Genomic DNA, 14400 nt, shown 5'->3' on the forward strand with positions numbered 1-14400 from the left:
TACAAATGCCAGATACTTTAGAAGAATGTCCTTGCTCTCTGCTTGAATAAGGCAGTCGTCCAAATAGGGATATATTTGAATTCCTTTTTGTCTGCAAAATGCAATTACTGGTGCCAGGCATTTTGTGAAGACCCTGGGCGCAGTAGATAAGCCAAAGGGCAGTGCAGAGAATTGGTAATGCATTGTGCCAGCTATGAATCTGAGGTATCTTCTGCAATTTTGTCTGATTGGGACATGCAGGTATGCCTCTTTGAGGTCCAAAGTAACAAGCCAAGCCTTTTTGCCCAGCATGGGTAGACGTTGCTGCAGTGTCAACATCTTGAATTTTGGAACTTACAGTAAAGTGTTTAGAATAGACAGATCCAGAATGGGTCTCCAGGCTTTGTCCTTTCTGGGAACCAAGAAAAGTCTCGAGTAAAATCCTTGTCCCTGTTCTTGCCGAGGTACTTTTTGAATAGCTCTCATGTCCATGGGAGCTGTAATCTATTTTTGTGCCTCTGCCCATTGGTTTTGTGGCAGGTCTGGCATTCCTTTTGACCTTGGAAGGATGTGAAAGTTGAACCTGTAGCCCTGAGAGACAATATTCAGTACCCATTTGTCCTGGGTGATAATGTGCCAATTTTGTGAGAAAAGTGTTAGCTTTCCCCCTAAAGGTGCTGCCAAGAGATAAGTGCTTGGCTTTTGAAAGGGGAAGTCATTGGGACGGTTTCCTGTAAGGTTGTGACTTGTCTTCTCCACCCTTGGGGGTAGAAGCACTCCATTGTCTAGGTCTGTAAGAGCCTTGCTGCTGAGATCTGCCTCTTGGGCGTCTGTATCTGCATCTTTGAGGCCTGTCTGACACGGGAAAGGACCAATTTTTAGAAGGCCAATTTCTGCTAAATCTAGGAGGCTGTACCTGTAAGAAACTTTACTGACTGCATAGATTTTGCCTTATCCTCCATTTTCTTTAACACCTCTTCTGCCTTAACACCAAACAAGGTATGCTGTAAAGGAGCATCCAGTAATATAGCTTTAACATGATCAGCTAAACTTTGTTCTTTAAGCCAGGCATGCCTTCGAATGACAGATCCTGTAACTGCGGCTCTACAAGAAGCCTCTAATGAATCAAAACCACATTGCAGAGTATGTTTTCCCACTTGTTCAGCTGCATGCAATAAATCCTGCATTTCCATATTGTCAAGACATTCGGAACTTGCAAACATTTTCTGTTTTAACAAAGACATTAAATATTGTTGGTATTTCAGCATATGAAACTGACATTGGTCTGGAGCAAGAAAAAGTTTCCCCAACGGGCTTTATGAAGACTTCGGCTCTGAAATTTGATTTTAAAAATCTCAGGAGTCGGCCGACCGGCACTTGCAAACTGCTTTTGCTTCAGGCACCACGCGGCAAGAAAGACTGAAGAAAATGGTGTCGGTTGCATCTTACATACCCCTGGCGCACTGACGTCAGGGAAGAAGCGACAACAACCGACGCCGGACCAAGACTTTGGAACTCGGGTCGCCTGCCAGCAGGATAACCCATGTGTAATGACTGCAACAGTGAAACATGATGAACATCTTTTGAAGAGTTAGCATCTTGAATTTTGGAATCACCAAAAAGGTGTTTAGGATAGACAGGTCCAGGATATGACGCCATGAATTGTCGTTTCTGGGTACCAGGAAAAGTCTTGAGTAGAAACCTTGCCCCTTTTCATCTTCTGGTACAGTCTGAATAGCCTTTAACCTTAAGAGAGACAGTACCTGCTTTTGAGCCTCTACCCACTTGATTTGGGGGTAGATCTGGCCAACCATTTGGGGTTGGTAACGTGTGGAAGTGAAATCTGTATCCTTGGGAAACTATGTTTAAAACCCATTTGTCCTGGGTAATGAGTTCCCAGTTTTTTGCTTGCAGAGCAATCTTTCCCCCTAAAGGAACAGTCAGTTGAGAAGTGCTTGGAAGTTTTAAAGTTAAGTCATTGAGACAGCTTACCATAGGGGGGAGTCTTACTACCCCTGATTTGGAAGTGGGAGCCCTCCACTGCTTAGTCCTGTGCGTACCCTGGACTGGAGCCTAGGTGTTCTGCTGGTTCTGGGTTTGAACTGAGAAGGCCTAGAAGAGACAGGAAAGGATCAATTGCTTTGAGGGCCAATGCCTACTAAATCCAGGAAGGTGCACTTGTAAGACATCTTTAACAGTTTGCATGGATTTAGCTTTTTCTTCCATTTTTTTAAAAACTACTTCTGCTTTGTCGCCAAACAGGCGGTCCTGATTTAAGGGAGCATCCAGCAACTTAGTTTTAACATGATCTGGCAAAGATTGCTCCTTAAGCCAAGCATGTCTTCTAAATACAAACCCAGTGACAGCAGCCCTGCAAGATGCCTCTAGTGAATCAAAACCACATTGCAAAGTATGTTTTCCAACCTGTTCAGCAGAATGCATTAAATCCTGCAAAATCCTTATTTTTAGCACAATCAGTAATCAACATCATTTTCCGTTTAAGCAATCCAATAACATGCTGCTGATACTTTAACATATGAAACTGGCAATTTAAGGCCCTGATGGCCAAGGTTGCAGAGGCGTATACCTTCTTAACCCATCTATCCAGGGCCCTGGAATCTCTATCAGAGGGGGTAGGATTTTTGGCAATGGTAGCCTTAATGCCCTTGGATCCCTGTGAAATGGTCTCAGGATCCGCAGTAGAATTTTTAAAAAGGAACTTGTGAGAATCAGGAACCCTGTAATATCTATCAGGTTTTCTGGGAGCAGGAGTCAGGGGCCAAACTAGATTCCGAGAAGGCATTGTCAACAATGTCCAGCACAGGAGGGATAGCTAAGGGCCTGTGTGTTGTGGCAGGAGTAAGAAATCTCTAAACCTCTTGTTAGAATTGGAGTAATCCTGGCTTTCCCAGTGAAAATGCTCCCCAAGAGTATGCAAGGTTTCACCAAAAGAAAAATCCTCTGGGGGAGAAGCAGAGGGAATAGAGTCCTCAGCATCAGAATCCTCATAGGTAGATAAGGGTAAATCCTGGTCAACAGGGGAGACAGAAATTTCAGAATACTGGTCAGAAGTATCATAAGCAAATTCAGTCCTAGGTCTCAGAGAGGGAAGGTTGGCTTCCCCTGATTAAAGTAATAAGGTCTTCAGCCATTATCATTTGTTTTTTAGGCATAGATGCCTGACCATGCGGTTTGGGCATTGGTTTCCTAGTCATGGTTCGAGTTTTAGGCCTAGAAGAAGAAGATGGCGTTGGTTTAATATGCAAGTCAGTAGGCCTGAATACACCCTCAGAAGCCTGTGCCTGCACAGCGGCTCCGGACCCATCCAAGGTAGAGACATCTGCAGGTCCCACAGTTAAAGCATCTCACGGCATACCGGACTCTGAATGGGTCTCAGTAGAGGCTTGCGAATCTGAAGTAGCGGGTATCAGGAGCTGCAAAAGCACCTCACTGAGCACCGGCGAACTGGTGACTAGCTTAGGAAAAGTGTTGTCGACCACTTTGGACCTAGACGGCCTGTCTCTGTCTTTATCTTTGCGTTTTTTCAGAATGTTGGTAGTCGGGTGGCTTACCGAAGACGTATCTGGATAATTGAACCAAGCACCAAAATATTTAGAAGCGAAAATGTACCAATGATGAATAGTTTGTGGTTTAAATAAGGCACAAAACCGACAGCAAGGTACGTCGTGGTCAGGGCCTAGGCAAGGAATACAGTACAAATGAAAATCTTTATGAGGTATTTGCTTTCCACAAGAAATACAATTGACTTTTACTGACATCGGTTTAGAGCAAGAAAAAGTTTCCCCAACGGAGTACTTAGCTTTAGTTGAAGACTTCAGTTCCGAAACTCGAAAACAAAAATTTCAGGAGTCGGCCGACTGGCACTTGCGAACTGCTTCTGCTTTGGGCGTTGCACGGCAAGAAAGACTGGTGTAATGGCGTCAGCTGCATGCTTTATACCCCTGACTACCTGACGTCATGGAAGATGAGAAACCAACCGACACAGGACCCAAGACTAAAATCAGGCCGACTGAGGGCTACTGCAAGCAGATAACCCAAATGTGATGACTGCAAAAGTGAAACACGAAAAACATCCCAAAATGCCACTGAGGTAGTGGGAATGATGAACATCAATTACAGCTCCTCTTCAATATGCGTCACTTAATTTTTTTTATCAATTTTCTCCTTCACTGCAAATGGTAATCTAATTTTGCAAAAAATTAAGTATGACATCCAGTCTCAGCAAAATGGCAGTTTTAAAATCTCAGTCTTCTCCAAATAGATCCACATGCAAATCAAATATTTTTTGCTCTGAAATGACACTTGTATCAAAACTTAATTTTCTTCTAGCTTTAAAGTTAATTTCTGTAGACAATTACTCCCACACAAATCTGTTTTTTCACCCACATCTAAAAGCAAACATTGTTTTCGTGTTTTTAAATTACACTGTATTCTTACTTCATGTAACAGCCAAACACACACCTATGTACATTTTAAGCTTTGCAGTATTACTCTGCATGCACTTCTTAAGAAAAAGTGTGTGAATCATTCATTCAAGCTGTAATATATAATCTGTTGCACTTTACATGTCCACTTTAACATTATAATGTAGACACAAAATTATTTTATTTTCCTGATAGCCATACTGAAAACACAGGTAGCTTAGGGTTGTCTTCACAAGCTTGTTCATTCTTAAAAATACTTAGCATTTTTGCAATGAAAAGTAGTTTTTAAACATTTTTTTGCAACTGTATTTTACTATGATACACAGACTATGTACCAGATATCTTCATAACTGTGACATTCAGCCTCATGACTACAAACTTGTATGGCATGATTTTTACTATTGCTGATGAAAACAGGATTTGACAGCATCTTGAATATATACAGCACAAGTCCGTTTCCTTAAACATACGCAGGCTCCATGTTTACAGAAAGAATAAAGTACCTTTTGTTGTCAAGCTTCACTGGGAATACCAGTCACAAATCTCTCTCTCCCAAATGTTCCGACCAGATACAAATCAATGACAAAATTCAAGGCATACCACTTCAATTTGACAATATTTTTTTATTTACTTATTTAACATTTGTTTACTGGGAAAGTTTGACAGGAACTAAGCCAATTTTCATCTGAGGCCTGTGGAGAAACACTCCAAATGTATGTCTTTGTAACGTGGGAGGCAACTCACATGGATGCAGGGAGGAAATGCATACTCCGCAGAGAAGGCACCCCAGCTGAGAATCGAACCGGAGAACCTCTTGCTGTGAGGCGACAACTCAACTGCTGCACCACTGTGTCATCCGAATATATTGCGTCACTTTCTCATTGAGCCTCTGGCTACAATGATTAAAATGAAAGACTTCTGCTGTTACCAGTGATTAAGACTCAAAGTATCCTCTGAACATTTTAATAATTTGGTTGTAACATTTATGTTTAGATTTTCTGCATTTGATGCAGGTTCTTAATTTCCATGTGGCCACAGACCAACAAACCTGAGCAATGTTACCCTATATTTTTTTCAAAAGAATGTAATTCATCACAAAATAGCCAAAAGAAAAAGAGGAATTGCAACCCCAAACAACAACTTAAGTAATCAAAAAGATAGTGTTGCTGGAACCACACTGCATGAACCACAGTATAAATTGCTTTTTAACACACAAACACAAACATTAACGCTGACAATTCCTATACGTTTTCGCCCTCCAAGACTTCATCAGATAACATTTCCCACTTAAAAAAGCTCAGTAAATATACTACAGTTTTGAAAAACAACCAATAAAGACATTAAATCAATAAACATATATTAAAGAAATAAAGGAATATAAGCACCTTATTTAAACAGTTCCTCAAAGTGTTACTACAATAAATATATATAATAAAAAATATAATAACACATACAAAATACATCCTTCCTGATATTAAATACAATAATAATAAAAACATATGAACTAAAACTCACTTCAAAATATTAAAAATATTTATATATAAAAAACATATATATATAAAATTCATACATTAAACATTCCTTATATAATGCTACCCTCTACTGGTCAAAGTTAAAATACAATTACTTCAAAGTTTGGCTGCCCTTAATTTTAATAGTGGAGCCAAGGAAATACTCTCATTTAAGCCAGGGTGTCTTCCCAGTATCCAAAAGGACTTGCCAGTACAATTCCCGATATTCCAATCGAGCTTCCCAAGAGCCCCCCCCCGGCATCCACATGGACTACCTCCAACACAAAAAATAAAAAATTTGCTTGGACACAGTTTTGTAAGATGCTTATATAGGGCATTCTTTTCATTATTTTTACTAATATCATTATTTTTACTAATATCGTAAAATGCTCATAGATACATCTTTTCAGACTTCTTTCAATTTTCCCTACATAAAAGGCGCTACAAACTTCGCACATCACTATATAAACTAAACCATTAGTATTGCAATTACTATACTGCATACTTTTAATGGTCTTATTTCTAGATTTGACATGCACCTGATCAACATTGGCCACATGACCACAATGGGAACATGCCCCACACCTATAAGTACCCAATCTCTTAACTCCAGATTTAATACTCCCCTTTTCAAATTATTCCTTCAAATTTGTACCTTTTTTAAATACAAAATTAATAGGCTTATTTTCTAAGCCCCTAAGATCAGTAAAAGAAGTAAATCTATTCCACTCTCTCCTAACCACATCCACTACCACTTTTGAATCACTGTTAAATTCCATTGTAAATACCCTACTAAATTCACTGTAATTTTTCTCAGCATTAGAGGATATAACTTGAACAACTTTACCTAAAATAGGCATATATCTTGACCTATGCTGGTTTTTAACGTAAATTATACTATCCTCCAGCAACTTTGCTGGGGATCCTCTCTCCAAGAAGAGTTTTTCTAGAAAAACACATTCTTCCTCAAAATGTTCATCTAAAGAGGCGAGTCTACTAGCTCTTATCAATTGCCCCTTAAAAATTCTTTTCTTCTGTGCATACGGGTGGGCACTCCCAAAATGTAGATATGAGTTAGAAAAAGTCTCCTTTCGGAAAACTTTAGATTTTATGCCCCCAGTGGTTTTAATAATACTCGCAACCAAAAAGTCTACTTTATTGAATGTAACCGAACTTGTAAATTGCAAAAAAGAAGTAGTTGTACATCACAAAAAAGCTCAATTTCTACAGGTGCAGACTACTGCTTCACTGTGTTTAAAATTCTTTTGATTCTTTGAAAATGAACCAAAATACTCACTGCCACTTTTAAATCTTTGTATGGCACATACTTTGAAAAAATTCCCACTTAGGCCAAGAAAGCACATTGAAACCACTAGTTTAAGAAATGTTCAGACTATTATAAGTAGCAGGGCTGGGCCACTGGCACTAATGGCAGCATTTCACACTGCACTTCTCCCTATGATGGTGAAAGCCTGCTGGTGGTGTTTGTCTTGCCTAGCAATCTGATGGCAACACAGGCACTCCCGGGATTTGCACGTAGGTACTGACTGAAGGAATATTTCACCAAAGTGAGACAGGATAAAGATACACACCTTGCACTGTAGGAAAAAACATCTGGTGGGTGCAGGGAATGGACACTTACGTAGTGTGCATGTGACATCACTGGACACAATCGCAATGAGCACACAAACCCCTTAACATACGAGTTTTAGAGAAAAATGACAAATTCAGATTAGTACTGAGGAACTCAACTTGAAGACATGTAAAGGAGGATTCCCTATGTTATTTCTGCTTCTACTAGTACAATATAAACATAAGCAGCAGAATACAAGAGAAGTAATATGTAATGCTTACCAAGAATAGGAATATACAAACTCATTTCTTTGCTGAAATTAGGAAACATATGAGGCAGATAGTACTTCTTGAAAAGCATAAATAAAAACGCAAATCCTTTTTCATGGTTTTCTTTGTTCTTCCACTCCAAACTCTTTGCCTGTACAAAAGAAAATGAACACTTTTAATGTACACTACTTTTATTTTTTTTCAAGTAGACAAATATACACTGACTTGTTCTGAAGACTGCCAAACCTCCAAAGATGGATCCTTTCTAGTATACAATCCTGTAAGAACTAGTGAGGAAATGGACACTAATAAGGCTCACAAACATACAAATACTAAGTTATGTCATTTACCTTTTTGATGATACTTAATAAAACGTGCAGAGCTGGCTGAAGAATTCACCATAAAAAGCAAAAAAAAAAAAGTGAACCCACCTTACCGGCTGAACTCTGACATGGCCATCTGCAGTGGGCAACAGCAAAGGCTTCCTTCCAGAGTGTGCCCCCCACTGCAGCACACTATGATATCATTCTGCTCCATCAAAAGGTTGGGTCTGGACTCACAGTAACCAGTTCTGCCACCAGAGGACACGCATAAGCTGCACCTGAAAGATAACAATATGAAACCAGGACTGCTACTAGATTTGTAGCAGTAATGCCCAGACTCACAACACAGAAAGCCGTGTGGCTTGGGGGGGGTACTTACTTAAACTGCTAAGAAGATGGCACTTTTCATTGACAGTATACTTCAAAGGAAATTTATGTAAGGGATCAAAAGTAAGGATAAAAGTCAATTGACAACATTAACAGAACACTGCTGATCCAGAGGGAAGCAGAAAATAAGAAAATACCATTGTTGTTGGTGGGTCTTGATGCAAAGAAAGCATATGACAGAGTATAAGCTGGGACTTTATGAGCATTTGCCATTTCCCGAAAAAATTGTAAGGTTTATTAAGAGGATATATGAGGGATTGGAGGCAAAATTTAAGTGGATGGGGTCCTTTTCTGATAATTTCTGCTTGAGCAGAGGAACCAGGCAGGGGTGTCCTCTTTCCCCTTTGTTATTTGCATTACATTTTAAACCAGTGGCAAAGAAAATAAGGGACTCAGAAATTCATGGATATAATTGGTACGACAGTCGAGAAAAGCTGGCTCTATTTCCAGATGATATTATTTTATACCTGACAAAACAAGAGAGAGACATTACAGTGTTGTGGAATATTTTGAGACAATTTCAAATCTTTTCGGGATACAAAATTAATGAAGCTAAAATAAAGCCAATAGCGGTAAATTATCCACCCACAAATGAATTGGTTCAGCAATATCCTTACTTATGGGAGCATAAAATGAAGTACTTAGGAGTATGGATTAAAATGATTCTGATGTGGCAGGTAAGGATATGGGGGAACAAACTAAACAAATACAATACAAAAACTGAGAAAATGGAAACTTTGTTATATGGATATGGATAGTAAGATGCAAGCAGTCAAAATGTTTTTCGTCCCTTTAGTCTTACACACACATCAGGTATATTTTTATTAACCAGAGGAGAAGCTGTGGATAGTAATTAATAAAGAGATGAAGGACTTTATCTGGAAGGGGAAGATGGCAAGAGTCAAGTGGGATAAAGTGATTCTTCCACTAGAACATGGTGGATTTGGATTACCCAATTTAAAAGGGTATTTCAGAGTTACACAGTTAAGGCTCCTATACATAGCACAAGCAGAAAACTATAATTCAAAGTGGAAAGGGATGATGTTGAAATGGGGGGGGGGGGGGGCTCAAAAACAAGGTGAGACTGGGAATTTAGATGCAGGCCTTTAAGGAGAATAACAATCATAAAGAATATTATATACATGAAGTAGCATAAAGTACTCTAAGAACTAAGCCAACACGGGAATGGAGAAAGGGGATTCTGCTGCTAGGGATGACTGCAATTAGGGATACAGACAACAGGCAAGAAGGGGCTGAAATTTATTAAAAACTGGCAAAGGAACCAAGGTATTGGGAGGAAATCACTACAGAGGGAAAGAAGATAGAATGGGAAGATGCCAAGAATTTATTTGGACTGCAGGTTTGAGATTGCCTTCCCTATCAAGGATTGGTAGGGAAAAGAGAAAGAAATAGGGGGTACTAAATGAAAGACCAGCACTGGTAGACTTTTTAGTATACTCTAGAACAGAAGCTGCCATTAAAAAAGGAATAAGTAGTACAGCATATGAAATATTGCACAATAACTACAAGAATCAATCAGAGGAGGTTAGAAAGGACTGGGCAGAGAGAGTGGATAAGTAATTCACAAAGAAACAATTGGATGATATATGCATGTCTCCCAAATATGCAACACAATCTTGAAGATTTACGATTTTGCCTGGTAATGTTTACGTAGATATTTACATAGAGAAAGAGCGTCCTGAAAGGCCTTTCAATGTTAGAAAAACTACTCTCATCTCGAGAACAGTGATATGCATCCTGGTCTCCAGAGGGACCACATGTCTTGGACCATCTTTCCCTTGTAATGCCCCCCCACCTCAAATGGGAAGCGTCCGTGGTCACTGTGGCTACTGAAGGAAGAATCAAGAAGGGTCTGCCTAAAAAAAGAGGTTGTCTGATTGAATCTACCAACGGATGTGGCGTTTGCAGATTGGTGTCAGTCTGATGGGAAGAGATAGAGGTTGGTAGAGTATAGACCATTGTACAGCAAATTTCCACTGGAGAATTTGCATAAATACCTTGCAAGAGGAACTATCAAAATCACTGCTGACATCAACCCCAGAGCTTGTACGACTAGCCATTGGGGGTGGGGGGTGGGGGTAGTAATAGTTCCCGGACCTGCTTCCTCAGTGTCATTATGTGGTGAAGGAGGAGAGAAGCTATTTGATCCTTCATGTTCAACTACGTTCCTATGAATTCTGGGTTCTGCACAGGAGTCAGGTTGGACTTGCATAAAATGTACAATGATGCTCAGGGAGTGGGAGAGTTGAATCAGATAATTTCTGTCTTGGAGAAATTGATGACTCATGGGGGCAGTAAGGAGCCAATCCTCTAAAGTATGGAAACACCCAGAATACATTGAGTCTCATGAGCTGCTACAACTGCCATGCATTTGGTGAAAACCCGGGGGGCTGTGGTCTGAACTGAAAGTGATGGGCTCCCAGCAGAAAGCAGAGATATCTCCTGCAGCTCAAAAAACAACAAAAGAGCACCAAGACAAAGGAATGGCACTTAAACAAAAAACAGTATCCAAATAAACAGTGCCAGGCCACCAAGGCTGTAGGTTATTAAATTTATTCAACTTATATGTAAGAATAAAAATGGGTAAGCGCTTTCGTAACACAATAGATTGCTTCATCAGTCACATTAAAGAGAACCATCTATATAGCTAAAGCACTGACATCATTTCCTGTTGCCAGAAGCCTGTAAAAAATGTTTTAAAACATCATAAAAAAATTACATCACATAGCAGTACACTTGCAAAAGTACAAAACTTTAAAACATTCATATAAAAGATATATATATATATATATATATATATATATATATATATATATATATATACACACACACACACATACATATATATATATATATATATATATATATATATATATATATATATATATATATATATATATATATATATATATATACACACACACACACACACACACACACACACACACATTTTAATGTGGGAGTGTGAACGTGTTCAACACAAGCTTCAGCGATGCAACCTCATTTAGTCCTGGAAACTTATCTGCTTGGAGTGATAAAATCCAGGCTTTTTCCCTTGCCTGTCTTATTCTTTAAATCCCTGCGCCAAATATTTGTTCCAATTACCTCCAGTGTCAGAAACATAAACGTATAGGAGTTCCCTTTAGCCATCACATTGTGTGCTAATCCATTTTCCTGCCTCCCATTCCTAATGTCTTTCAAATGTTCCAAAATCCATTCCTTAAAGAAACTATTGGTTTTCCTTATGTAAAAAGCATAATAGAGGGTGCAGAATGCCAAGTAAATTAAGTTATTTGCAGAACAATCTACATAAAACATAAACTCAACAGAAAAACCTAAATGGGGATGTTTAAAAACCATGCCAGGTTATATAGTTTTTTTTTTTTTTTTTTTTTACTTTTCTCCCAAACCACCCATTTACCATTTCCCTTACCTCACAATTCTTATAACATATCTTTGTAACTTTCACTTTTCTTTCACCAATATCATATGCTTTAAGTATTTTCCAGAGTGCCTCATGACTAACCCTGTCAAAAGATTTTGCATCATCACATTACTCTTCTTGCTTCACTTCCATATAGTATCAAATTTATAACTTATTTAATCATTATTAACATTACTTTTACTTCTCTACCTTTATCACCAGAATCATATGACCTAGCACCTTCGGCACATGTATTTGCAAAATTTTCACAAATATTTTTTGTAGTCTCTATTTCCTAAATTTGCCTCCAATTCTTTATATCTGTTTTGCCATCTTTTTCTGTATGAATTTTACTACCCCACAGATTTCTCCTGTCTCCTCTCTTAATCATTAATTTGTACATGGAAAAAGCTTTTCATTCATCTTTTATAAAAAAAAATATATCCTAGCCCATCTGAACCTGATATTGACTTCTCTTCCTTTCTTCTTTTACTTTTATTTTCCAATTCTTTTTTAACCTTCTTTGTTTTTGTAATGTTCTGTAATTCATCTTGCACATCTTCCATTTTTTATACATCTCAAAAAAAATTTACCAACTGCCTTCATAATTTTTTCTTGAGTATATACACTAACAATTTTTCAATGTAAACTGCAATTTATTTTTTTTTCTCTTACTTTAACTAGGTTTCATAACCATGAAGAAACTTTCTTTTCCTTTTAAAAAATGTCCAACATTAAGAACGGTTCCATATTTCCATATAACTTTCTCTCTAAACCATTTACATTTTCATTTCTTTTCTCAACTTCAAGACGATTAAAAACGTCTGCATATTTTTTCTTATTCTCTTATTTTCTTTCAAAATGTAAGTATCTTTTGTATTTTCTTTTTCTACATAGGCCACCAACTTCATTTTTTAAAATATTCTCTCATGATCATATGCTCATAGCACAAATTCTCTTTTCTCATTTGATTGTTGTTCTGATGAATTTCTAAATGTGAATAGAACGAAAGCACTTACAATCAATTTTGTGTTGCTGTGTGATTTTTCAGGCACTGAACTCTTGGTTTTATTTTATTTATTTTTGAGTTGCTTGTGTTTTCGTCACCCTAGTCACAAATTCTCTTTTGCTTGTTAAAACATTAAGTCTGCTGTTAATCTTTTGATTCTTCCTTCTTTCATAACATCTGTATGACCAACTAAAACCCATTTTGCTTCAAGATAAAAAAAAATTGCAGTCCACACACCTCCCATTATCTTTCATAACTTGTATATAAATACATTTCTGTTTTAAATACAACTCCAGTTTATTTTTTACCCCAATATCAAATCACATTAAATCACCACATTTAATGACTTCTTTCATAACTTTTATGTTTTGAGTTCTTTCCATTTTCTTTCCTTAAATTACAATTCTAGTCTATCATAATTACCAACACATTCCCCCATTACTAACTTTTGTTCTGCCTTCATATTTTTTCCTGTTAAATTCACATAGGCATAAAAGGCATTTGGTCTTCTTACTCTCTTTTTTGTTATATCACATACTACCAGTCTTCCTGGTACAACTATGCCCATTGTTTTCACTACCTCATGTTCTTCATGATAGTTAAGCCCTAAGCTGATCAAACATTTTTCTTCTCACATGCAGCTCCAATTTTTTTCTTGTTTTCTAATGCATCTTGTATCTAACAAATACACAATGTTCATGTTTATTTTTTACACCATTCTGTTACTGTTACACCTCTATTTCCAATACTGTCAACATTTACTGCTAGCACCAAAACATCCTTTTTTCTTTTTGCTGCACCCATTGTAGTTGCAACTTTTAATTTTCCTCATTTTCACTCTTCCCCACTGGAGTTTACTTTGTACTGCTCATTTTTTACCTGCTTCTGTATCCCCTTCTCCCTTATCACTACTTAGTATATCAGACTTATTTTGCATCTGTACTTCCACATTTTTAGGTTATTGTTTTAGTGTTATATTTAATATCTTTACCCACCACTGCTTCATTCTTTCCCTAACTCCCCCGCCCTCATTATCCTCAGCTGTACCATCTTTCTCAGTGTTATACATGAAAAGTGTCTCTCTTCCTCTAGCCTTTCTTCTGGTATCAATAAACAATCAATACACAGATGACATACACCACATTTCCATTTAGTAAGGTAAGGAATTCCTAGCTGTGGGGCCTGTTTCTCCACACTAACTGCATCTTCTTTTTCTATTTTTGCACTAAATGATCTTCTGCATCACAATAAAAGCATGCTTTTGTCTGCCTCCAGTATTTTACAGTACCTCTTTTTCCATTTGTGTTAATTATATTTGAAATATGCTTAACCTTCCCTTCATGCATACATAAGTTACCTAAACTTTTTTTCCCAACTGAATGAAACAATGTGCATAACTTTTCAGTTCAGTCTCTTCATTGTTAGTTGAACTAAACTGAACAGTTAATTGTTTTCCTCA

At 37.8% G+C, this 14400-nt stretch overlaps 1 protein-coding gene across 7 annotated transcripts in view; it reads right to left on the minus strand.

Annotated features, from left to right (window-relative positions):
* Positions 1-14400, minus strand: part of RALGAPA1 (Ral GTPase activating protein catalytic subunit alpha 1) — a 5382632-nt gene that overhangs the window by 4059392 nt on the left and 1308840 nt on the right. For all 7 annotated transcript variants that reach the window (XM_044074134.1, XM_044074135.1, XM_044074129.1 and 4 more), the window contains exon 8: positions 7790-7928. In XM_044074134.1, coding sequence (XP_043930069.1) covers positions 7790-7928 — 139 coding nt within the window. The remainder of the gene's footprint in view (positions 1-7789; positions 7929-14400) is intronic.

Source organism: Protopterus annectens, chromosome 6.part0, assembly GCF_019279795.1.
Source record: "Protopterus annectens isolate FY-2018-M chromosome 6.part0, PAN1.0, whole genome shotgun sequence".
NCBI classification, from domain to species: domain Eukaryota; kingdom Metazoa; phylum Chordata; order Ceratodontiformes; family Protopteridae; genus Protopterus; species Protopterus annectens.